The 27,476-nt window shown below is 34.8% G+C and overlaps 1 protein-coding gene across 1 annotated transcript in view; it reads right to left on the bottom strand.

Annotated features, from left to right (window-relative positions):
- Positions 1-23,552, bottom strand: part of MGAT5_3 (Alpha-1,6-mannosylglycoprotein 6-beta-N-acetylglucosaminyltransferase A) — a 42,492-nt gene extending 18,940 nt beyond the window's left edge. Inside the window, exons 1-12 of the mRNA XM_051209802.1 lie at positions 23,365-23,552; positions 20,698-20,830; positions 19,352-19,451; positions 18,609-18,688; positions 14,774-14,863; positions 11,873-11,935; positions 10,288-10,557; positions 7,616-7,685; positions 7,018-7,120; positions 3,676-3,783; positions 3,301-3,419; positions 852-976 (exon numbers count right to left, since the gene is read on the bottom strand). Of these exons, the coding sequence (XP_051075266.1) occupies positions 852-976; positions 3,301-3,419; positions 3,676-3,783; positions 7,018-7,120; positions 7,616-7,685; positions 10,288-10,557; positions 11,873-11,935; positions 14,774-14,863; positions 18,609-18,688; positions 19,352-19,451; positions 20,698-20,805 (1,236 nt within the window). The 5' untranslated portion in view covers positions 20,806-20,830; positions 23,365-23,552. The remainder of the gene's footprint in view (positions 1-851; positions 977-3,300; positions 3,420-3,675; positions 3,784-7,017; positions 7,121-7,615; positions 7,686-10,287; positions 10,558-11,872; positions 11,936-14,773; positions 14,864-18,608; positions 18,689-19,351; positions 19,452-20,697; positions 20,831-23,364) is intronic.
- Positions 23,553-27,476: the final 3,924 nt, after the last annotated feature.

Below are 27,476 nucleotides of genomic sequence, written 5' to 3'. Positions count from 1 at the left end.
GGACACAGCCACAAGTATTTTGTTCATCCTTTATGCAGTAAGTTCAGGAATTTGGAATCCAATAATTGTGTTGTTTAGTAATTATTATCAAAAAGTCAATAGTGTGAATCATTTATTTTGGCTGAATCTCATGAAAACTTTTATGCTGTAATTCATTAACTTGCAAGTTATCGTCATGAGATTTCAAATAAAAATTATTAATTAGGAAAAAGAGAACTCAGTGAAGAAAATTTTTTTCTTTTCGACGAAACCATTTACTTAAGCTGTACATTCATATATATATAGGTATATGGAAAATGTATGTCTATAGGAGGATAGAAAAAATTGTATCACCGAAATGGATCCTCGAATCCATTTTCCATATACCTATATATACAAATGTACAGCTTAAGTAAATGGTTTCGTCGAAGAGAAAATTTTCTTCGCTGAATTCTCTTTTTTTTATTCAATGACACTATGGGTTATTTTAAAAATTATTAAATATAGTCATCCGTTTAAAAGTTTCATAAATGGGTAAGTGAAGATGTAATTATTTGTTACTTTCTTATATGAAACATTTATTCATATTTTGATTGTGTACCTTAATAGAAATAGATTACAATTGATTACAGTACAGTATATTTATTTCCTTTTTATTATCTTTCAAGTCTCGAAGTTAATATCACTTTATTTCCTTTGACTGGTTTCAAAACATACTGATAAATCTGAATAAATTTAACAATGCTACTGACTATTTTAAAGGCAAATGATCTTAAATTATCCTTAAAAAGGAAAAATAATAATGCACTAAGAGAATTTTATTATCTGGCCAACCGCATAAATGAATTATGATTGCACAATTGAAAACCTACGTTCCACATGTATGACTGTTTTCCGTAGATAAGAGCAATAGGCTTAGACAATGATTGATTAGATTTAGATTTAAACGGGGATATTTCCGTAACAAAACCCAAAAATGTATTGTCCGGTGAATGAGCTGAAAATTAAAGAATGTAATAATCTGTAACAGTAAGAGAACAACAACAATATACATTATATGTATAGAAAAATGTTGCTTTGTCAAATAATATGAAGTTAGTTAAATGAAGAAATGTTATCACTAAGCATTAATTTTTACGAGTAATAGTCTAGAATAAAGAAAAGAGAGTTGTGTCATTTTTTGTCACTATCTGGCATGGATTGTGTACGTTCTTAAAGAACTGTATAGTCATCAAACTGGATCATAACAATATGCGATAACCACTATTTTGAATGATCCAAGTCTCAAAAATAAACGACCATTAATTTTAAAACAAAATATTTCATTTTTCCCTTAAGTGTTTAGTATTTTATAGGCTTTAATAATTGATTTCCAGTGTTACTTTCTTCATCTGGCCTGATGAGTTCATAACCTCACTGATACAAAGTTATTGCTAATTAATTCGATGTAATCGATGATGGAACAATTAAAAAACAGATCGTCAAAGTTTTAAAAACACCAAACACCCTTATTTTAATCTTTAGATGAGTATTTCACTAATTGTTTGCTCTATTGATTTCATTAATTAAATTATTTGTTAAGAATGAAATAAAATTAAATTGGTTATAACAAATATATATATTATTCGTTATTTCTTTTTATTTACATTAATATTTGAACCATAAATTGTACTGGTAATATGAAAAGACTCTCGAAAAGTGAAAACAAATAAAATGTTACTAAATCATGCTAAAATGTAACAGAATATGCAATTAATTTTTATGAGTACAATTACATCAATTGTTCAATATAGTAGATTTATTGCAGTTCAAACAATCTTGTGGTTTTAGTCATCAATAAAAGAGAATTTAATGTTTAAAACCTATTCCACATTCAAATGTTATAATGGGAGTTTGAATGAATTCGTTAGTTCATTACACTGTAAAAACTTGATAACAGGGAAGTAAAGTATATGCTACAACGAAATAGAAACCTCAATCATACAAAACGCATTTATTATCAGTGTACTGATATTTTCAGCTCATCAGACTTTCGTTGAACATATAATATTAATTAAATGTCAGTTTTTTTTTTTAATGAAGCCACGAACTCAATTAACTTAACAATACTATCAGAGAATAATAACAGTACAGAATGTCTTAAATATTGAAACTTTTGATTATTTTTACTACTTCAACTTCCCTTTTAACAGATGGACTGATGTTTCAAATTATCAGTCATAGTCATGTTCTTGATAATGAAGTTTCCTAACAGTTGACAAACTTAATGTACATTAGAGTAAAGCCTGATGAAGATTTAATCGAAAACAATATTGTTCGCTTATGTATGTTGTTCTAAACTTAGTTATGCAAGGATATTAACTGTTAAAAAATAAAAACATCATTCTTATTAGCGTTGACTCTCTTGTTTAACGAGGATCGTGCTCACTGAGATAAAAAATATCTGGTCAATGTCGATCGTGTCTATCAAGTAAATCGTTAGTTTTTGTGGTATTAGTTAGTTCTAAAACGTTCATTTCAGTATCAAAAATCCTTAGAACATATCTGTATTCTGTTTCAGTTCCACCATTACATGATATGCCGACATAGCAGCTACAGTTGAGATCTGAATTTAATACGACTAGAGTATATGTCAGAAAAACCACAAAAGCGAAACAGGGTCCGTCATTCAGTGATATCGATCTCGAAAAAATGAATTATAATTGGCCTGTTTTAGTAAATCCTGAAAACAGTATGACTTAAATAGAAAAGGCTAATCTACAGTGGTGGGGAAAGTACATGTTACAGATAAAAATATTCGACAATAAGTCTGAAGCTGTCTCGAATGAAATGAAGATACATGCCAGTAGAAAATCACTATGGCAAAATAGAGCGAGGTGTAATTCATTCGATATCTTTGTTAGCAAACTGATCACCATAATAATATAATGGAATTCAACTGCGCCACCTATCCATAAATTAATTTAACGTTAAAGTATTTTCGATAAAACATTATGAAACTATAAGTATGGAGGTTTCCTGTGATCTTTGAATGTTACTGAGATCACAAATAGAATTAACTTAAACTTTTAAACGAATGGATGCCGAATCAGTGATCTAAATACTAAGCTCTCACTCCAAGACATGAATGCCCTGGGTTCTATCCCCAAAAGAGCCTTCAATAAGCACTGCTAAGGAATCCTGTGTTAAGACAAAGCAGCCATCCAGTGCTTCCTGGTCATCAATCATTGTCTAACTCAAATAATTATGAAATTAAACTCAAAATTAGCATTTGAATAGTAACATGACAGAAAAAAACACAAGAAACGGCGGATAACTTACGGAAAAATGTATAAAATTGTTGTAAATTCAGATGTAATCCACCCCACCTTTCTGCCTTACGATTATATGGAGCTTCTGTTCCAAATGTATCCAGTATACGAAATTTGCATAATGGCGTACTTAATTAAGAGAAAAAGTAATGAAAAGGAATTCCTTATCAGTGTTTTAATGTATAATAACGTTTCTATTGTTTGTCTAATAAATTATTTCATAATTTCAAGATATAGAAAAATTGTTACACAGAACGGTGGTTTTGAACGCATTTTATATTCTCAGTAATTTATTCAAAAGGATTTAATTGTATTTGAAAAGAATGTTACCATGATAACAACACAATATTATAAAAATAGATGCAAATATAGTTCAAGAACTTACCGGATTTGTGTGATATATAACTGTCTAAATCCTGTTATATCTGTGTATACTAAATCGTACTCATTACTTTTCACCAAACATGGTATATGATCTGAATATGAAAGAAGCCTATCAGTTGTTATAAAAAAACAAAGTGAAAAAGTCAACATTTCTATAAAAACAAAATACCAACTATGTAAATAAAAAATAAAACCAATGTTAAGTGACCAACAGTTGAACTGATATCAAATCGCCGTCATTATCGAATGTCATAAATATGCATCCACCATACTGCCTGCTGGATTAATTTTATGGTCAGAATAACCATCACTGTATACAGCATATCGACATTTATAGGTGCATGTATTTATGGGGATGTTAAGTTGGCTTATCCCTACTTAACTCGATTCTGTATTTGTAAGCTACTTTTATGATAAATTATTCGATGCCGTTTGTTAGTAATCAGTCACCTGAAGCATAGCAAAAATCCAAGGTTAAACTTTTAGAATCAAGACAAATAGAGCAAGGAAATATTAGTTTTGTGTTATAGCTCTACATAGGGTACTGGTGATTGTTAAACGAGACTTGGATTTAATTCATCCAGTCTCTTATTTGACTCACAGTGTCTGAATATAGAAACTTCAGATGGTTACTTACTTTTTGGTTATATCAGATCACCGTCGTTACTAACCTCTAAAGTAAAGACATCAGGCCCTGCTACTTTTACTTTTCTAGATTCAACTGTGGGTTTTCGAACTTCTGTAAAAGTTAGTTTCAGTTTAGGTTTGGGAAGGAGAGGAAACTTCTGTAAAAGTTATAAAGGCTTTTCTCAACCAATAATTAAAGATGTTTGAGAACATTGGACAAGTGAAGGGGCTATGCCTATCGTTCTTGGTGCTAGAAGCGGATCATGGTTCATCTTTTCTAGAGATAGTTCAACTAATTCCTGATTTCACGGTACCTGTTCCTTTCAAGGGCGTTACCTATTGATATTACATTTTTTTTCTCTTTTATTTTCATCTTCCACTAATGTTAACAATCAGTCGTACAGTAAATACAACACATTCGACCATATCATTTAGGTCAAAGGTGGTCCTATGTATATGTGAATAAGCGAGTTGCTTATGATTTTCTCGACCAGATAAGACGTGATTTTTTTAAAAATAGTCCAACACAATTATTTGATTTTCTGTAATACTGAGTGTATTAGGATGAAGTGCTTCAGCTGTTCACCGTTCACTATGGTTGGAGAAAATCTTGTGAATTATCTGAAAATTTTTAAAACCGATTTGATGGCTTTTGGAAATGACATTCACCACCACTTCTAACTTAGTTTGTAGTTTTGGTTCACTAACCGATTTTTCCATTATGAGCGTATTGCACTAATAAGACTTATTTTAAAGATTTAGAGTTATTCTTTATTCAAGTAATTCGATATTAGATGTTAAGGATCGATAAAATGAAGGCAAACCTTAGTCTTTACCTGACTAGAATTAATAGTTAGCTTGTTAACGTCTCAGCTGCTTCAAATGACCTCTGACCTTTGTCTTGAAATGTTACTTATAAATGATGTTGGTAAACAGCATACGTGATACCGATACTTAGAAAGTACTTGAGATTAGCATTTTAATCACTTAACCGATCGGATAATTGTTAAATTCAGTATTAAACAGAAAATATATTTATATTGAGTGTAGTTAGCCTTATGATTCTGACACAAATGGTACTACGAATATGTGAGATACACACAAAAAGATGAAATCTCAAAGGTCTTTTTACTGATAATACTACAGTTTCTACATATGATCTATTGCTGATATCAATAGAAATGTTGTGTATACCTTAACAAATTTCCTAAATACAGAATCTATTAAATCAAAATTTTTGATAAATCTATTCTTAGGCATGAAATTTATTTTCTAATATTTGATAACATTAGCATAAATATTTTGATAAAATCGATGAATTATAATTAAGCATATCACAACTGTTTACTCAGATTAATTGTTTTCAAGTAACTTCCATCACATTGCATTCATTTCAAGGAATTACTAGAAATTTATGTAAATTACTTCGAAAATCACTTATTTTACTTAATGCTTATTGTCTCCAGAAATCTATCTTAGAGCATGAAGTTTCTTTTAGTTATATAAACAAAAACTTATTTTAATGGTTGATATCAGGATTCATTTGAGGTTAGACCATCATGAAAAACGTGGAAGCACTGCACGGCCGTTTCGTCCTCATATGGAACTCCTCAGCAGTGCGCATCCACTATCCCACCCTGCGAGATTCAAACTCAGGACTTATCGGTCTTGTGCGCGAACGCTTAACCTCTAGAGCACTGAGATGGCATCAAACTTATTTGCTAAATAAGTTATACAACGAATAGGTAAAATATAAGAACCATACATTGAATGCTTAATTTACAAATTTTCATCATTTATCTTTCAAATTCTGTATGATTCTTCCTATTCACAATTCCTTTCTAATTCCGTTTCTATCTTTTTCATAGTCTTCTGCTGCTAGGTTTTCCACTTCCAATTTGTGTTACATACCATTTGTGTCGACAAACATTAATCCAAAACTTAGATTAATTTTGATTTGGTTATTTATTCTCTGAAGAATTGGATTACACTGAGTCAAAAAATTCAATTTTTCTACTCATTGGGATATTACAAATATATTAATTAATTTATATTATTATTATTACTATTATTATTTTTAACTCTCTTATTCCATATTACCCATATTTATTCAAATCATTATTCTCACAATTTTATTTAACATATAGGGTTATTGAAGTCAACATTGCATATTAATCATTTTTAGCGTTAATTATTTAATATTATTTCACAATCCTACATTCATATACTGTCATTTTAAACCGTGTATTTTGCTTTAAATCTGGCCACTTTTTGGATTATTATTATTATTAGTTCAGATACATAATTGTGGAACCTGAAGAGAATTTATTGAAATCGATATGTTTGTTGCTGTGAAATAATAAAATTACCCATGTAGTATATGTACCTGTCAGTTGGACTATATTTTTCTCTCGGTTCAAAAGAAACTTATCAATTGATGTTGTAAACGGTGACAACAGGAATATACGAACAAATAATGTCGGTCTGATCTGCAGATTTTATAATTAGATAGAATTTTTTAAATCCCATCTTGTGAAGCTCGAATATTTATTGATACAAGTCGAGATTCATAAGTCATGTGTCAATAAACCATTTAAAAATTCTTCTTATATTTGTGGTATATTATTCTATTGTTTGCTTGATGAAAATAAAAATTATGATTAAGGGATTTATTATAAATCGTGGCAAATTAGAATCGATCTACACATAATCTTACGACTTTGCATTAGTGGCCTCGTACGTAATTGTTAATCTATGTCCAAGAATATAGAGAGCACCAATGAGATCAGTCCACTGAACAAGTTCACCAAGAGCACCACCTAAAATGTATAAATCAATTATGCATCTCTTTATATATAAGTTTAGTTCGATGAATCTAAGAACTAAATGAATTAAGTTTAATCACATTTTATTTCTGATAACAGATAAATGAAAGCCGTCACTATGAAGTGAAATCACATTTCTTTGGGTGAGAATTCGCCCCAACATTCAGAATTATAGTTTCACGTTCATTGATACTTTCGGAAACATCCAGCAATACAATGTATTTTAACTACTGTCAGAAAAGGATTAGATTGGATACCCAAGGTTATAAACAAACTGTTTTTACATAACTTGGTGCTTTTTGTCATTAATGAACCCAATAATTTCAATAGTCTTTTCAAAATCGTTGTTTGCCCTATAATTTTACGTCGAGCTTACTCCAATAAACTTGTGTCAAGGTAGCAAAAAAACAGTATACAAAATAGAACAGACATATATCTATCATATTCAATGTGCTTCACAGATATCAAGATTACAAATAATCAAATTACCTCTGGATACCTGTGTTTCGAAAATGTTATCACCAAAAGCATTCGATAAAAATTCCAAATGAAGAAGAATCTAGCGAAAAAAATACGAATGAAATTAGTCCAATATAAATGTTTACGGTGAATAGGAATATCACTCCAACTAAGAACAATCCTCTTCAGAATGAGTAATTATGTATTCATTTAACGAGTTAAATGTCATCGTGATATAATTTTAATCTTATAATACAGTAAATTGTATTCATACATTTTGTCAATAAATCACGATCAAATGCCACTCAGTTTAATTTATTGAAATTCTAACTATTGATCGACGTAAAGAAAATGCGGAAATCAGTGTGTTCAGGAATAGTATTTAGTCTATATTTGATGTCTAATGAATTCTTAACTGCTAGCAACATTTTAATTTTTAATTTGTGTCCGGCAATATCAGTTCTGCCGGTTGTTTTGTTTTGATTTTACTGAAAGTGATTTTTTAACTACGCCTGCAGCTCTGCTACGATTACTGCCGGTTCCAGGCCCACACAGAAAAGCAGGACTGGGCATCGAGTCAGCAATATCATCTCGTAGAAAGCAACTTTTCTAAAAAGACGCCAATCAGAATAGACAATTTCAACTCTGTCCTCCTAGTTGAACGATCTTCTTTCAGAAGAATCATGACTCCTCATGGTGAACGCCAAGATTCTTAAGAAGTTCGTGGCCGATGCCCCATCTTATAACCAGAGCAACCATTAATATAGGTACACGGAATGTCCGGATAATGTGGAAGACCAGGAGGATCAGTCAAATAGCTGAGGAAGTGAGGAGATACGTGAGAATCAAGACAGGAGCTGACATAGCTTCAGATCATCATCTACCTGGTGGTTGACAAAATTAAACTGAAGCTAAAGAAGTACTGTACAACTCGGGAAACAGCATTAGCAACAGCAATTAACAACAGCCGAACACTAGCAGAGAAATTCAAGACACAAGCTGAATACACAGAAGAAAACAATCAAGTGAAGAAGAGCATCGAAGTCAACAAGCAGAAATATATGCAAGAACTAGCAACGGCGGCGGACGAAGCTGTATGAGAAGGAAATATCAAACAACCATGCAACACGACGAAGAAATTGGCAGACAAATATAGTAAAGAAAAGAGACCAGTTAAGGACAAACAAGGCGAAACAATCACTTAGATTCAAGAACAAAGAGATGGATGGGTAGAATACTTAGAGGAACTCTTGAATAAACCAGCTCCATTGAATCCACCGGACACCGAAACACCACACACAGACATTCCTATAGATGCCACCCCAAAAACAACATAAAGAATCACGATGGCCATCAGACAAATCAACAGTGCGAAAGCAGTAGCACCTGACAATGCATCAGTCGAAGCACTGAAGTCACACATAGAAGCAGCTGCAAACATGTTCCACATTCTATTCAGGAAGATTCTCAATACGAACGCCAAAACAGTCCTACTGTATGGAGCTGAAACTTCGAGAACCACTACAACCATCATCAAGAAGGCGCAAGTATTTATAAATAGTTGTCTACGCAAGATACTCAACAATCATTCGACGGATACCATCAGCAACAGTCTTCTGTGGAAGAGAACAAACCAACTTCCAGTTGAAGAGCAACAACAGCACTCCTACAATTGGACAACATATGTAATTCAAAACAACTGTTTGCAAGCTAACATCAAAGTGAAAATCTTCAATACGAATGTCAAGACAGTTCCACTGTATGGAGTCGAAACACGAAGAACAACCACATCTATCATCAAAACGGCACATGTATTTGTAAACAATTATCTACGTAAGATACTCAATATCCGATGTCCGGATATCATCAACAACAACCCACTGTGGGAGAGAATAAACCAGCTTCCAGTTGAAGAGGAAATTAGGAACAGACTGTGGAAGTGGGTATGACAAGAATTGAATAAATCACCAAAATACATCACGAGGCAAGTGCTAACTTGGAATGCTGAAGTGAAATGGAAAAGTAGAAAATTAAAGAAGACACTGCGTCGATAATTGGAAGCAGACATCAAAATGATGAATAGAGACTGGAGAGAACTGGAAAGGATAGTCCAGTGAGTGTGGGCATTCGATGGAGGATGCCGGTGGGCAGCTTTTGCTCCTCCACGAAGAGTAACAGGCATAGCAGAAAATAATAATTCTAAATAAGTTACACTATTCATAAGCAATTTGTATCCCAACTAAACACTGTGTTACATGGCTGAAGGTATCCTAATTCAGAATATAGTATACGAAAACTAATTACTTGGATAACCGTATTTTTGGAAATAGTTATTACGATAATAATAATAATTATTATTATTATTATTATTATTATTATTATTATTATTAATAATGGCTTTATTCAATATTATATTTTGGTACAATATAGAATTCTCAGCACAGCATAAGAAAATACAAAGATTAGTTGCACAGTGATTCTAAAGAAAGGAAATCGAAAAAAAATGGAAGTATTTTGGTAAGTGTAAAAGACAGGATTGTACCGGAAAATATGATAAACTGCCCTGACGAGCAAACTCGTGACCAGGTTGTCCGTATACATTTTGTATAGATAAGTCATATTTTTCAAACCGAATCCAGGCTCTCGTTGCACTCTTTAAATTTATGAAAGACATTAATTATTTTAAACAGTGAAACACTCACGTTCAGCTTTGGTCTTCCATATAAAAACGGTTGACCTGTTATTTTAGTAGACTGACAAAGATTAAAGCAAGTCATATCATCAGAAGAACAATGTTTACAATGATCTAGTGAATCAGGCCACGAAAAATTAACACCATTTATATAGTGATGAATTCCTTCTAGCCAATCAGGCCAGATGCGCTTTAGCCTTGCACGCATAAACGTGTTTGATACTAAATGGTTTTTGTACTCAGGTAATAGATCAAGTAGACCTTTAAGTTCTCGATTTATCTGGAAAAAAAGTATTGAAAAACAAGATCAGTCTGAGAAAAGACGGAAAAGATAAAACTGTGCAATAATAACTAATGATCAGATAAAGAAATCGGTCCTCAAAAAGAACAAAATATGAGTGTGAGTCAAAAACATTTGATGTGATGTTTTTGAGAACATGTGATCAACACCCTTCTACTTTCATTGATATCATGAAGCGATCAATGTTAAACCTTCATTGAAAACCCGGAAGCACTAGATAGTTGTTTCTTCTCATTATGGGACTCCTAAACAATGAACAACCAGGAAACCGCACCAAAGGAAATCAAATCCGGAACCTTCGACCTCGCGCGCTATCGCTTAACCTCTGGACCACTTATTGAGGCTCCAATGGCACACAAGTCTAACTTTAATCAAACCACGGCATCACGCGACCATTGTCTCCGGTAATTAACTAAATCCCAGCCTACCGGTCTAGAGTTTAAGCGTTTCCGCGCGAGATCGAAGGCTCCAGGTTTGAGTCCCTTTGGTGTGGAGTCGTTGGTACTCTTCACTGAGAAGTCCCGTACTGAGACACAATGACCGTCTAGTGCCTCCAGGCTTGCAAGGATGGTCTAACATTGATCGACCCTATACATACACCTTTCTGCTTCTTGAATATAAATAACCGGTGATAATTTCAAGCTATTCTGACGCATAATTGATTAGGTAATATACGTTTACCTGTAATTGTGAATATAATATTTCTAATAGTTGTTTAACTTATCCTAACATTAATTTTGTGGTTTACAGATTCTGTTCAACAGTTTATATTACAATAAGCAAAATGGAAAAACCTTCTTTACTAAATTGTTGAAAATAAACTACTGAACTAGCAATTATGTAACCGTACACTTTCCAAGGAATATATATCTTCTTAAAGAAGAATCAGTATGCACACAATCACTAAAGAAACCTTCCAGAAACAATTGGAATCATGAATATCAAATAAACACACCTTCACAAACTATTGAAATCTTCTGCATCATCGTTTCGTGAGTAAATCACAAACGAAACTACATTCACGTAGAAAGAAAACATTACGACTGATAGAAAATTAGTTCTGTATATTGCGCTCAAAAAAAACATCAGGAAATGGAAATGTGAAGAATAAAGACTACTATGATTGCAAAACTTTCTGTAGATCACAGTTCTAATTTGATTATTCAGAATGAAACTAGTTGTACATCAGTATTTATTAATTTTAAGTACACTTGAGTGTAACACGAAATATAGTGATTCAGTTTTCTTATAAATATATAAATTAAAATTAAGCAAACACTTATATCATTTATACCTGAGCTTTTCTACTTCGTTTTACAAATTTTCGGTTATCCATTATTGGGCAGAAACTTTCAACCTATTCGAAAAGATAAGACAAAATGTTTGCATGAAAACGAACTCAAAGAGCAAGATAATAAAAATGTTGTTCAGTAAAAAAATTGATTTAAAACCTTGACAACAAAATAATTTACTTGAAATGTATTGGCTTTCAAAATTTGGTTAATATCTTGCATATAACGTAAAAGGTAAGGACTTAACAGACAGAAATCTAATTGATTCCTCCTAGTAATCACTTAACGTGGAAGAACTAGCAACGACGGCGGAAAAAACTGCAAGGGAAGGAAATTTGAAACAAATTTACGATACAACGAAGAAACTAGCAGGGAAATACAGTAAACCAGAGAGACCAGTCAAGGACAAAGAAGACAGGCCAATCACTGAAATTCAACAACAGCGGAACAGATGGGTAGAATACTTCGAAGAACTCCTGAATAGGCCGGCTCCAATGAATCCACCGGACATCGAAGCAGAGCATACAGATCTTCCTATAGATGTCAAGCCACCAACAACGGAAGAAATCAGAATGGCCGTCAGACAAATCAAGAACGGGAATGCAGCAGGACCCGACAACATACCAGCTGAAGCACTGAAGTCAGACATCGAAGTAACCACAAACATGCTTCACCTTCTGTTCGAAAAGATTCGGGAGGAGGAACAAGTGCCGATGGACTGGAAAGAAGGACACCTCATCAAGATTCCAAAGAAAGAAAACCTGGGCAAACGTGAAAACTACAGAGGCATTACACTACTGTCAGTACAAGGAAAAGTCTTTAACAGAGTGTCGCTGAACCGGATGAAAGATTCAGTGGACGCCCAACTTCGAGATCAACAAGCTGGATTCCGTAAGGATCGGTCGTGCACAGACCAAATTGCGACACTACGGATCATCGTCGAACAATCAGTTGAGTGGAACTCATCACTATACATCAACTTCATTGATTATGAAAAGGCAGTTGACAGCATAGATAGGAGAACGTTACGGAAACCTCTTCGACACTACGGCGTTCCTGAGAAGATTGTCAACATTATCCGGAACTCATATGACGGACTATAGTGCAAGGTTGTGCATGGAGGACAGCTGACAGATGCATTCCAAGTAGGGACCGGAGTCAGACAAGGCTGTTTACTCTCTCCCTTCCTCTTTCTTCTGCTGGTCGACTGGATTATGAAGACCTCGACATCTGAAGGAAAACACGGAATACAATGGACAGCTCAGAATCAATTAGACGATTTGGACTTCGCAGATGACCTGGCCCTCCTATCGCATACACATGAACAAATGCAAATAAATACAGCCAGTGTAACAGCAGTCTCTGCACCAGTAGGCCTCAGCATACACCAGGGGAAAACCAAGGTCCTCAAATTCAAAGCGGAGAATAGTAATCCAATCACTCTTGATGTCGAAACTCTGGAAGATGTAGAATCCTTCACATACTTGGGAAGCATCATCGATGAACAAGGAGGTTCAGATGCAGACGTAAAGGCGAGGATTGGAAAAGCAAGGACAGCATTCCTACAGTTGGAGAACATATGGAACTCAAAACAACTTTCAACCAATATCAAAGTGAGAATCTTCAATACGAATGTCAAGGCAGTTCTGCCGTATGGAGCGGAAACTTGGAGAACTACAACAACCATAATCAAGAAGGTGCAAGTATTTGTAAAATAGCTGTCTACGCAAGATACTCAACATCCATTGGCCGGATACCATCAGCAACAGCCTTCTGTGGGAGAGAACAAACCAGCTTCCAGTTGAAGAAGAAATTAGGAAAAGACGATGGAAATGGATAGGACATACATTACGCAAATCGTCAAACTGTATCACGAGACAAGCCAACTTGGAATCCTGAAGAGAAGCGGAAAAGAGGAATGCCAAAGAACACATTACGTTGGGAAATAAAAGCAGATATGGAAAGGATGAATAACAACTGGAAGGATTGCCCAGGACAGGGTTGCATGGCGAATGCTGGTGAGCGGTCTATGTTCCTTCACGAGGAGTAACAGGCTCAAAGAAGAAGAAAGAAGAAGTAATCACTTGATTATGATGTGTGTAAGTGATACTGTTTTAACAAGCAAATATAGTGTATTTTGATTTTGCAAACGATTGTTTCAACCAATTCGAAATGAAAAGAACCTATTTGGTCATTGAAGTAGAATCAAATACAGTTCAGTGAAGAAACTTTTTCTTTCTACGATGTCATTAGTTTAAACTGTAAAATCGTATTTTGTGGCGATTTAACAGATATAGTAGTTTACTGAAAAATTATTATGTTATAAAGTTTTCGGAAATTTCAACTGCTAAAAAAGGTTAAGTAAACGTTTGAGAAGTTAAAGAATAATATTGCAAATTTTTAAATGACAATTGTTCAGAACAGCGGTTTGTGTAGATTGTAGTAATTTAATAGTTGAATTCATGAGTCTATTTAAACTAGACCACCATTAAAAACGAAGAAGCACTAGAGAAAATGGTGGACGGTCGCGTAGTATCGTGGATCGGTCGAGGTTAGACATTAAAACCGTTGGATCCCGGCTCAGTAGTTTAGAGACTAAGAGTTCGAGTCCCGTGTGCGGGATCGTGGATGCGTACTGCTGAGGAGTCCCATACTGGGACGAAACGGCCGTCCAGTGCTTCCAGGTTTTCAGTGGTGGTCTAGCTTCAACTGACTCATGATTTCAATCTGTGAATATTTATCAATGATTAAAATATATCGATAGGAATTCAATTTTCACTTAAATAATTTACATATTCAGTGTATAGATAATTCTCAGCGATTTTTCATTTCAGTTTGATAGAATGATCATAGGTAGTTTACAATCCACTGATAAAAATCGATCCATTAATAATAACACTCACCTCACTAAGATAACGAAGAAATGAACATTCTGATCCATCTACTCCTAACTCAGCATAACATGAATGAGTTTGCCAAGATATCCGTAACCACTAGGAAAACCAAATTTTAGATGATATTCATTCAGTTATTTATTTTTGTTATAAATGTTATATAAGATTATTGAAAACAATTAGTAGAATAAATATTCTCATTCATTTACTACACATTAGGGTATTAAAAATATGCCATTATCTTTATTATTACAATCTGGTCAATGCTCAACTAATCGGAATCATCAAGTGAAATATTGGTAACTATACCTACAAACTCACTAATAAGTGGAAAGCTCAAAGTCTAGGTTTCACGATGGTTGGTTTGGATTAATAAGTAGATCAAGAGATCGAGCCGTTCAGCCAATTGGTCAAATCACAACGTCAAAAACAGAGTATGGTGACAGTGATAACAAATCATTGACCAATCAGTGTATTCAACGGAGTCTATGAGTTATTCTGAATTTCCTGGATAGCTTTACCATAAGGAAACATGACTGTAAAGTAACTAAAGTGAATACAAAGTCAGCTATTTACATACTGTCGTTCTATGTAAGCTATAAATGGTTGATAGTTGAGTGCTAATCATGGTACTTTTATCAGGCACATAGAAGGAGGACAGAAGAACCGGGTTTGTGATTGTATTAAACTTATACTCAATGTAGTAATAAAACTTAGTAACCTCGTAAATGTTCATGCACTGAGACTAGTATGTACTGTGAAAGATAAATGATTTTTCTAACTTTGATAAGTAACGCGTATTTCACATACGTAACCTACTGATCGTTAGTATAAAGATAAAGAGATAAACTAAAGCTCTCACTAAATTACGGTCCACTAAAAGAAAATAAAAATTCGCGTAAAAAAACGTCTAGACAAAAAAAGCAAAATGCCTGTTTCACTTTGAGTGTAGTAATGAAATATCACCACTTGATACGTAGTTAACTAAATTATACAGAGTGAAATGTAAAAGGAAAAACACTTACTTCAGCAAAAATAAAAATGAGGCGCATATGCTATTAGTGATTACTAACCATAGGCATAATTTAAAAAGAAAACAGAACGAACGTTAGTTTTTTCTCTGCTCAATTTCGGTTTATTAAGGATACAAATGAAAACAATGAACGAATATTTACGTGGAAAGATTTTAAATGGTTTCTCAACGTAAGATGCAACCTTTAAAAGAAAACTTTACCAGTAAAAACCGTCAAACATCCATTTAAGGGATCTAATGTGAAACAAAGTTGGCAACAAACAGACATAAACTTCATGTCTTTTATGGTTAATCGATAAAAATTACGAGTATCGTGAGATCTCCAGCAAGAAAGTCTGCATCTAAAACTATGATCGGGCCATCATTCAGTATGTTCAAAGATTGATCCTGTGTGTTAATTTAATCACTCGTGACCTGTCCTCTGATCAACCTTCTATCTCAATTTGTATAGCATTCTGGAGTGCACAGAAACAGCATACATAGGAAATGTTTCAACCAACTTATTCAATGAAGATTCACATTTTTATTAGTTAACTTACTCTTTATATTCAGTTTTTAGCACCAAACATCAGAAACCTATAGAAAACCAGATGGTCTCAGATAACTGTTCCATTTTAAATAGGAAACCCTTAGCAATGAACAACCTCTCTGTAAGCAGGATGAGATCCAACCACCAAGCTAGGATCCAGAACTAAACATTTTCTGTGACGAGTGGGAACGTTAACCGTTTACTTGAAAGTGTGTCTAAATCTGTTAAGAGTGAATTATTGGTTTCCTAATAATTAAATGTATCATCAAATGTATTTCCGTAGATCCCAACTCATACTTTTAGAATGATATTGGGTTACTATGAATAAAATGATGTTCCGATATACAGGTTACGCGTACTTAGTCGGCTACAACGTAGGACCAGGTACATATATGCATCGGTCCAAGTTGCCATACCTCATCAGCACAACAAGATGAACATTGATTCATAGAAGTAGTTGATTCAATTGTATTAATGTATGAAAAAAAGGTTGTGTTTAAGGATATAGTACAGAAAGAAAGAATTAGTTGGTAAAAAGAAAAATATGAAGCGATTTTAGTCTCACAGTTTAAGGGAAAACAGAAAGTGTAGACACCGACGCCATTGTAATCGATTCTGAGCCATGTCATCCAAAGTCTCCAACCAATGGTTACGATAGTCACGCGGACCCCAACCAAGTAGTCTGCATCTACCAACATGGCTCAGACTAGAAGTTAGTGACTCCAAGCACTGATACCAAGTTTTGGTTTGGCCGCCCCTAACTTCCTTCAAACCATCCCCAACACTAGTCAGCACTGAGCGCTGTGGTAGTCGGCATTCAGGTATACGCAACAAGTGGCCCAACTATCTCAGTCGATGAAGATTTACAACCTCATCAACTGATTTACCATCATACCATAATACCCTGCATCTAACCTCACTATTATGAGTACCTTCTACACTTAATGGTCACGTTTCACAGCTGTACAGTATACTCGTCCCTCAATTGATAGATGGATATCTCGCCTTCCCCATAGGTGACGTAAGTTATCAAACGCTAAACGAGCTTTTCGAATTCGTGCTGAGATTTCGTTTGACACCAACCCATTTGGGCTGAACAGACTTCCAAAATAAGTGAAGTTGTCGACGCATTCGAATGCCTAACTTCCCATCCTTAGTTCAGCTGTTGACGCAGGTCAGTCCTGAAGCAACAACTTGCATTTAGAGGGAGAGAAGCTCATTCCAAGCATCCTGGCATTGTTGCTCAGTGCTAACAAAAGATTCTGCATTTTATCCGCGTCTTCGCCAAACAGGACTATTTCATCTGCGAATTCTAAACCGATAATTGGACCTCCTGGTTGGAGCTGAATGCCTGGGAATTCAGTCGACGAGAACGTCATTTCCACCAGTATGTCTACGATGAAGTTGAACGAAAATGGAGATAGTGGACAGCCTTGACGGACACCACTTGAGGTTGCGAAATCAGATGACAGTTCGCCATAAGCTCTCACTCGACTAGTAGTGTTCGAGTAAAGAGCCTTCACAAGATTCATGTACTTCTGTGGTACACCTTTCAATGACAGACACTGCCACAGAATCTCTCGGTCGACAGAGTCAAATGTTAATTTTAGTCAAGAAGGACTATCATTGTCAAACGCCGTTAAGCATGCCTATGTTCTAGACCTGACGAATGGTAAATATATGTGGTCGATACAGCCACAATTAGGTCTGAAGCTAATCAGATAGTTTCTGAATTTGATACGTTAAAATAACATACTAATTGTCGATGAATACCAATATTTGGAAAAGTAAGATATACGTCATATCTACTCCTCATAATTCACAAATACATCAGATGCCATGGAACCAGATTCGGACAATGATTTTAGTTAAAATTCTATGCAGTTGTAGCTGTTGCAATATGGGAGTACCGCCAACTCAGTAAAATACTCGCCGTATGTGGACTATCAAAAAACGGTTAGTATTTACGTCAATGATGTAATGCTAGACCCAAGGAAAACCACGATAGCTGCTCAAAAATGCGATAGCATTTGGAAGTAACTGAAGAGGAGAGCGGAGGACAGAACTGGCTGGAGAATTATGATGGGTAGCCTTCGTCCCACTAGAGAAAACAGGCGTAAGTAATTGAGCAAACTCTGTACAATTTACTAGAACGTTAAAGGGCAAGATAAACTAATTACTTTACCGATAATATATTACATTTTTAAGTGTATTATCGAGATAAAAATAGGCTACGAATAAACTGATAGTTATAGAAAAACAAACATGTGTACAAGATTTACTTCAATCTTGGACAAACATTCCGGATATCCCGTTAAATCTTTAAGTTGAATGTCACACTGACTCTCTTCATCATATAGACCTAGAAAAATGAATCAAGAGAAAGCGAACAGGCAAAATAAAGTTACAGTACACTTTAATTCACGGTTTGCTTTCTTTCTTTAATTCCTAGCTATCTAATCTTTCTAATAAAACTGGGAGTCTACCTATTATTTCCTCACAGAATTGTTAACCTCCAACAGGTTCATCTATTGAAGACCTACCTGCACTTTTTGATGAGATGAAACTAAAAGTTATAACCCTTTCTGTGTTCATGATAGTTCATAGTCCTACCTACTCTGATTCATATCTGGTAGACCTAACACCGATAAGAATATAAGGGTGAAAACCACGCGAAATAGAAGCAGAATTCACCTAGGTGGTCAATTTTGTTTTAATATGATTCCTTACTGTGAAATAAGAGGCAAACTGTTACCGATAATCAGAAGAAACCACCCAACTTTCCAACAAATTACATATATTTAACCCCTAAAATGTCGAAATGTAAGCCGATTCACGAATGCTGTACGCCGAATGCATTGTCCATTCTAAACATTCAATCAAATTTTAATCGCTTACATGATAAACGTACATGTAATCATGGGGTGATACTAAGTTACTGGAAAGCACTGTGTCAAATAAAAAAACAAAATGAAGTTTTGATTTGATAAATTTTAATTAATTATTTACGCTTTGCATCACATACCATATTTATTTAACTGTATATTATACGAGTCACCAAGAATCATTTTTTGAATGTTATCTAAAGCCCTGGTGTGTTTCTGCAAAACGTTGGCAATATTAATCTATAAAACATGAAAGTAAACATAATCAATATTTCCCACAATACAACAAACCAAAATTATCAATATACGTTTTTATATTGTCATTTTATATTGACAGGTAAATGTCTGAAGAAGGAAACTGTAAGAACGGATGGATACTATAGGAAACGAACTAAGCAAATCCTCAAATATGGATGAAAATTGAAGATATTATAGCACTTATTAGCTTAAAATACATTTTCCGTTATGATATTAGTTGCTGTAGGTGAGATACTCGACGAGTAACCAGAATGTTTGGAAGGGTTTTAATATGACAGGACAAAACGCCGAAATTTCTCCTTAAACTCATTGTGATTTTTGTTCACTACCTCTCCTGTACTTAATTCAATATGATGATCACTCAGCGTCTTATTCAATTTATTTGCAGTGTGGTATCTTGATCATTATAAAGTAACTTACTTCCATGTTATATCTATTTAAAATATTTTTTGTGTTGATTAAATGCAAAATTCGTTCAAAATGACACATAACTTGAAGTTTGGTAGTAACTTTAAGAAATTCGCCTATGAGTGATAATTGTTAGATAATCATTAATTGTAAGTAGAATGAACATAATAAATACATGTATTCATGTACAATTTGATAAATATTTTGGAAGTCAAGCAAAGTTTTTTATTGCCAAGTACCAATCATCTAAGCATTCTGTATACGTTACAGATAGCAACATGAAAAATTTATAAATTGATTGTACTGAAGTTTAGAGGTTTTGACGGTTCATGTTTTTGTAATAAAGTAAATATTTTTTACAACTTTCCATATCACTAAGGGTTTATTAAGTTTTTGAGAACTTTGTGGTTTCTTCATTATGAGAATAATTTTTCACTCTGTCATTACACTGTCAAGTACGACATTAAAATGGAATTTGTTTCTAATTGAAGTTAGCCGTACAAAATACATACATTTCTTAGCCTGACTATGGTCATTAGATGGTGAAACCAGATGACTAATCCCTAGATACATTTTATAACTGATACTTATTTTCCAGGTACAAATAGCCGTTGATTTTAAGTTTTCGAGTTTCATAATTGCTTTTGTCACCGAATGACTCAAATATCTTAAAGTTGATACAAAATTTTGTTGGAAAGCCTCAGCAACTAAATGTGTGTTCTTTATAAAATTATTGGATTTAGAAACTTTGATAATTAATTAATGCATTAAAGATAGAAAGTACATTGTACTTTTCAAGATATTTGTCACGATTACTTACCACCCAAAATGCTGTTAGTATAACAGTAAAGATAACAACGATGGACAAAATTCTATATTTTCCAAGACTTTTTTTCATCAGTTGGCTGTAGAAAAAGTGATTTGCCATCGTGAAATGAGACTATTTCAGAAACCTGAAGACATAAAAGCACTCCTAAGTAAAAGTAGTAAGTTCAAGTAAAATGTAAACTGTTTTTTGGTCAGCAACAAATGAGTGATTGGTAAAATTATTAAGTCATTTAACAGTAGTTAGTCGGATTGAATGACCACATATCTGTAGCAGCAAACAAATCCCAAAAGTAGATAATTCTGTAGGTAGTCGACATTGATGCTGACTTCATAAGTTTTACCGGACGCAGCCTAGTTTGGTCAAGCATCTGCACCAGATCGCCGTTGAGCCCGCCGTGCTAACCATCACCTACAACAACTAGTCAGTTTAGCTTACGTACTTCTCAACACATCGACTATCTTCCAAGCATGTCTTCCAACTCCGTCACTCCTGACTTCTAGTTTGACGGGGTTTGTGAACCTTGATTAAAAAGTTGTTATGGACAACAGCGTTGTCAAGCTCTGAAATATCCGTGACGCTTTAACATTTTTAAACCAAACAAACATTTTTTAAAATTTGAGCTGAAAATGCGAAAATGAAGATTTTAAAAATCAGACCAGTTATATTCGGTGCCTTGCATTAGGGAAACATCTTACAATGTGCGTCCAAATAATTAATTAGTGTATCTTGAAAAGTGTATCGTTTAAAAAAATAGTAAAATAACGTTTCAAGCTAGAAACAGCTTCATACGAATATTCTTCGTAAGATAAATTATATCTAGGCAATTAACACTTACTCGGCAATAAAATCTGGGATTAAAAAACTAGTTACAAAAATAACCCATGGAGAACTTCGAGATATCACCTTTTAAAAATAAGACTTTATATGCTAAAACCTTATAAATGATATTGTTCTGAACAGCAACAATACGCTAGTCTCCAGATTTCTGAGAACAATACTTACTAATGAGTAGAATGAGCTTTATAAAGTATACAGGCAAAACTAATTATTTATAATCCTAAAGCGACTATCGAAAGTGTTGAGCGACAATTTACTACAAATAAAAGTGCACAAAGCATGTAAGCACGGAAATATAAGGCGTTACAAAATGGATAAATATTCTCACTTCTAAAGACTGTTAATTATTTTGACCACCAAGTCATTAGATTATGTACTAAAACTACTCATAAAAACACTCAGACGCACAAATGTTTTGATTTTATCTTCGAACCAGCCTATCATGATTGTTGGAAAAACAGTTATACACAAGTTTCACAAAACGTTTTTTCAAAAAATCACTGTGAACCATAAATCATACGCTGGCTCGTGGCAAATGCCAAGTGATTAATCTGAATTTGAATGAATTGTCCGCCATCCTGTAGCAAAATTAAACCCTTTGTATAATCAAATTCAAGGAAGCACTGTGTATCAAATATAGTGTGATTACTTATAAAATAAGCCATATATAAATTTGATAAATAACTAACACATACAATGTACAAGTGAATATCTTATGTGTCGTTCAGTTATAGTAATAAAATACAATTTCATACTGTGTACTTCGAATCCAAGTTCTTATGTGTGTTCTTCCTAAGATATAAACTTATTAAGATTAGTAGCATTGTAATAAACGAGATTACAGTTTGGGGACTAAAAATGCACTTAAATACAATATTACGGAATCTTTTGGTAAAAAATGAGAATCATACACTCAACACTTCATTTGCGAGTTTCCATAATATTTCCACCACCTTATATGTCTGAATACTCACCAGGGGTAATAGACGATGTCAGTAATATATGTAAACCCCCTCAAAGGAATATAACTAACGGTCACTTTCAGTCTGATCAATGACTTGTTGCTTATATCTTCAGCAGTGCTTCAAACTACACCAATCAACGAAATACGTTCAAATAGTTGGCGACATTCACGACACGTGTATTAAACATCCAGGGTGATTTGTGATATTTACTTAGAACTCTATAACCAGCATCACGATTGTTTAGTTAATCGTCCCACTATGCCTTAGCACCTAGGTGAATCTCCACGTGTTGACACATTAAAAAGTAAAATGGATAAATCTATAGACCTAAATCACCGGGATTATTACAAACCATTCAGAACTCATATTCTATAATTGCAAACTATAATATACGTCGGTTATGTGTCACAGACGCTATGATCAAATATGAGAGTTATGAGCAAGAATGTTTTCAGAGACTCCTGATTTTCATTTGATTACAGAAAGCTGAAGCGTAATGTTAACTTCTAATACCCAGTGACTTTAGTACCCACAACCTATCTCCTGCCAAACAGTAGGAAATCAAGGGCTAACGACAAAAATCTGTATAACAGTATATATCATGCGTAACAGGGTAAATAGTCAGATCAAAGCGAAAGCACAGGCTTCAAACAAAGAAATAAGGCAGTACCTATCCAAATGACCCGTGAGAAGTACAAATAATGTCCTCGAATGATCAGCCTAAATGTTTCTGAACACTTGAAACACGGTCGATTCTACTTAAAAAATGTTTTGTTGAAATGTATACTAAAATCCCGTTAAAATAGGTTTATTATTGAAAATAATAAAATAAAATAATTCACGGAACTCAACTCACGGATTCAAAATTACAGATAATGTACTATAAGAGGTGATGGAGCATTATGAATAATAAACCCCCGAAAACTTATAAATTGTTTAAAATAAGCGCTAGAAACTAAACGATTGGAAGCACACGAATGTGTGGTAAAGTAAAAGTAAAGTGTAAAGAGCTTCAAAAATGCAGCTAACACACAGTGATATAACATCTGATCAGCCTTGAGTAATCAAAAGCGAAGAAAAACAACTAAGAAGGTGGGGAAACATCTTTGACTGAAGTCCTAGGTTCAAATTGTTCAAATGGTTGTGGACGGAATGGAAGAAGCTTTCGCTTAACGGGCTTCCGTGTCTTCCATGAGCCAGCCGCAGCGTACTGCCAATCTAGGTAGTTTCATGTCTGAACTGGTTAAGGGCACGTCTTCTATTTAAATATTATTTCTGTAAACTTCTGTAAGTGGACGCAGTACTATTCTTGGCCTGTACAAACTCAAACATTGATTTATACACTTGTTTGGCTATCAGTTGAAACGCATACTTCCTGCACTTTACAAAGTTGATCCTTAAATCAATCAGTTTTCTATAAACCACACTACCTTTTTACAAACGTTTCATCTATATCGCCTAGTTTTCAGTAGATTTGCGTCTAGTTCGAATGTATCTTTGATGTTGGAGGCGTGTGATGAGCCGTTTGCGCAAGACCTGCGTGAGAAAAGAGAAGAAAAAAGTTTTCGAGGTGGTTCTGCACGGAATAGAAGAGGTTTTCTCTTGACAGGCTTCCGTATCTAAAGACAGTGGGTCAACAGTAGACCTATAGTAGACCATAATTCTACAGGTCATCGACGCCTTCAGGTAAATACCTAGGCACCTTTAACGATAGAAGAGGAAAATCTTAAATTATAACTAGATACTGTTTCTAGTCTTTAAGAACATGTCAAGTTTTATCTTGAAGGAAATCACTTTGACTAGTTTAGCCAGCAGTAAATTCCATCATTTGACTACTTTTAGTGAGTAGGTGTGCTTACTTTTTATTTTGCAGCGTTTCATCTCCGGTTTCTGGGTGTTACTCCTAAGATATGTGTTGAAACTGAGATTAAGTTGGTATTTAAGGGAATGCCCAGAAATGTTGAGGATTCTGTAAGTCATTAGAAGGTCACTCTCAAGATGCCTGTGCACTTGTGAACAGAGGTTCGGTGAGTCGAGGTAGAGTCCTCGAACGAATTTCGTGGCCCACCGTTGAGTGTGTTCTAATGTATCCTTGTCCTTTAGGAGTGAAGGAGGAAATACTATGTTTCAATACTCTAAATATGGTCGAATAAAACTGTTGAAGATTGGGTGGAAACTACTACCGTCAAACTGGCCAGCTATGAGCTTCAACGTTTCCAGCGTAAGATCCTCCAAGAAGGCGTTTTTGTCTCAATTATCATAAAACATCGGGTCATAGGGTACCAACACTCCTAGATCTTCTTTAACTTGGGATAACTCTAGATGGGATCACCTAAGTTGTACTCATATTCTGCAACATGTCTCAGATGGACTAGCCAAGGATAAAGCTTCATCTCTCAGTACGGCAAAACGAATCACATCCGAGTCAAGTGGAAGTGTCCTTATTTCGATGCTGCACATTTTGATACACAAAATCATCACTCATGATCACTTCTGAGGGTCCGTTTGAGTCAAAAAGACGCTTTCGTCAATTAGATTTGTACGTGATTGTTGAACTGCCTGAAAATAGTGCTTTTCCGAAGTCAAACGGCATTGGCGCAATGACTAGCTGGTCCATCAGGACCGAACAACTCGGATACTCTTATTCTGACTTGTCCAAGAGGGGCTGCATGACAGAATAAGCTTTTAATAGAAATAATAATATATTCTCGATCAACAATATGTTACACGAATCATGCTAGTTTACATGCAAGATCAAATTGTTACAAATGCTACATGTTTTACTTTATTAATTTACTGAAGTATGTCGATATTTTATAAGGCACATATGTTATAGAAACGGGAGACACATTTTTGTATATTGGAATATTAATCTTAGCAAGACTTAACTGTTCAATATGAGAGTTGGCACACTTTGTGGAGGCTGCATTGCGACGAACAATTGGCCGAGAATAAATGTAAGCAAAGTTCGGAGCTGCATACGACAAGTGAAATGCAGCTAATGCATAACCAGTTAGCCAAAAACGTCAAATATGACGTAATATTTTGTGCTAATTGATAGTGTTCCGGATAAATCTCAGAGATATTAATGATGGTGCAGACCGAAGTCATATGTTCCACATGTATTCGGTGGTATTCAAGGATGATGCTAAAAGAGAGAGAGAATAATGGGGGTGAAAAGCAGAACAAACAATGTTTATGACAAGTAAAGTTTATCAATTTGTGATTAAATAGGACATGACCACCTTGGTACATTCTCTTTTATTAGATGAATTCTCAAGCAAGTAAATTTCATCAAGTTAAGGAAAGCAAACCAGAGTATGAGACTGAACGGACAACGGGTTTTATAAAAAAGATTGATCAGAAGGAGCTCAAAGTTTAGGATTACATGTATTTTCAAAATTTAGTGGGGAAAACACAGTATGGCTTCTCTTCGATGAAATTATTCCAATCCGTTTTTAGTATAACTGCTGACTGACTGAATTTATCTTCGGCATAATTGTCTAGTTCCGCTTGCAATAGGATTTCTTGGTAGGAAGTGAAGTTAATTCAAGGTTGCAGGTATAAAGTAACGAGGTATTTGGCATAAGAGAATAGTGTCAATACCATTGGCTTGTGACATCTCCCTAGACCATAAGGAGCCCTAATTTACGGTTTCCCGCCCTTCAGACACTGGAAGATTTAGTCCATCTCCCCACCATCATGTTTGCTGATCAGTAACGTCATCCTCACTACTTTTGTGATATTAGGCTCTCTTGCGTTTGTGGTATGTATAAATATTGCTTCGATCTAAGCTCCACGAAGCACACCTTGTTGGAATACACTGTTTCTACCAGTTCAATTACGCAAGCAAGCCAGAATAACCAAAGCCTCGGTATTGTAGGTTAGATATCCATTTGATATATCATACTTTTTAAATTGGAGACAAATTTACTGATCATTTTTATCTGATACTGAAGCCTGTCTTCAATTATCACTGTGCATTGGTTCTCTACTTTTAGGAACGGCCTATATTTGCTGCTTTCACTTGTTCGTTTATAGTCTTCCCAGCAGTGCCGTTTGTGTCTTAGCATTCAAAGATTGCGATCCTTCATGGTTGTACGTTGCTTGAAATTTCTGTGGATCGTTCGCGAGACAAACAGTTTTGTAGCAGATCAAAATCGTGTGCAGTAAGAGATACAACTGAGTGTCCACATCAAGCTGAGGGGAGCCAGAATTCAGTGGTTGCCGATTGAGTATTCTGAGTTCGTAAATATCGAGGCTAGGAGCGACGGTGTCGAATTATTTCTCCAGCGAGTTGCTAAATTTGCGCTTTCGAATAATCCCATATCTTCAATGAGACTAAAGAACCGAGATTCAGTAGAGTCGTCACTTCTAATATGTGTGTTTACCGAAGTCGGCTGTAGTAAGACTGAAGTCTCTTAGACTCAAGATATGAGTGTAAACGAGACGAACAGCGCGAGGTAATTCCTCAGTCATGTAATTGACGTACTCGGTGTCACTAATGTGCTTCCTGCAGATGGCTACAACTGGACAACTTGAGGGGTCGGAGAACCGTGCAGAGCACTATACTGGTCCACCAAGATTGACAAACTCTGGAGTGTTCACTTAATGTGCTACCTAGCAGGACCGTAGATACAGGGACTCACGCATCCTTATTCCTGTTTTTCCGTCGTTGTGAAACAAAGACATCCCGAGCATTTCAAGCTCCCGGTCCGTAAATTGAGAAGATATGTTTCAGATAACCCTACCAGATAATTGTTATTAACGTTATTTATTTCATGCAACTCATCCATTTTGTTCGGTTAACTCGTAGGATTAGCAAATAGGCAATTACTACTTTCAGTTTGAAACGCGCTAGTTTCCTCGTCCTGTTTGTCTGAATGAGCCTCATGTGAAAAAACAGGCAGCCCGCCTACACGGGGCTTTTCGAGTTGAAAACTCCTGTCCCTTCTACATTTTCTTCCT

The sequence above is a fragment of the Schistosoma haematobium genome, chromosome 1 (assembly GCF_000699445.3).
Source record: "Schistosoma haematobium chromosome 1, whole genome shotgun sequence".
In the NCBI taxonomy this organism is placed as follows: domain Eukaryota; kingdom Metazoa; phylum Platyhelminthes; class Trematoda; order Strigeidida; family Schistosomatidae; genus Schistosoma; species Schistosoma haematobium.
The sequence above is the reverse complement of the archived record's forward strand: the minus strand, read 5'-3'. Positions and strand labels throughout refer to the sequence as shown.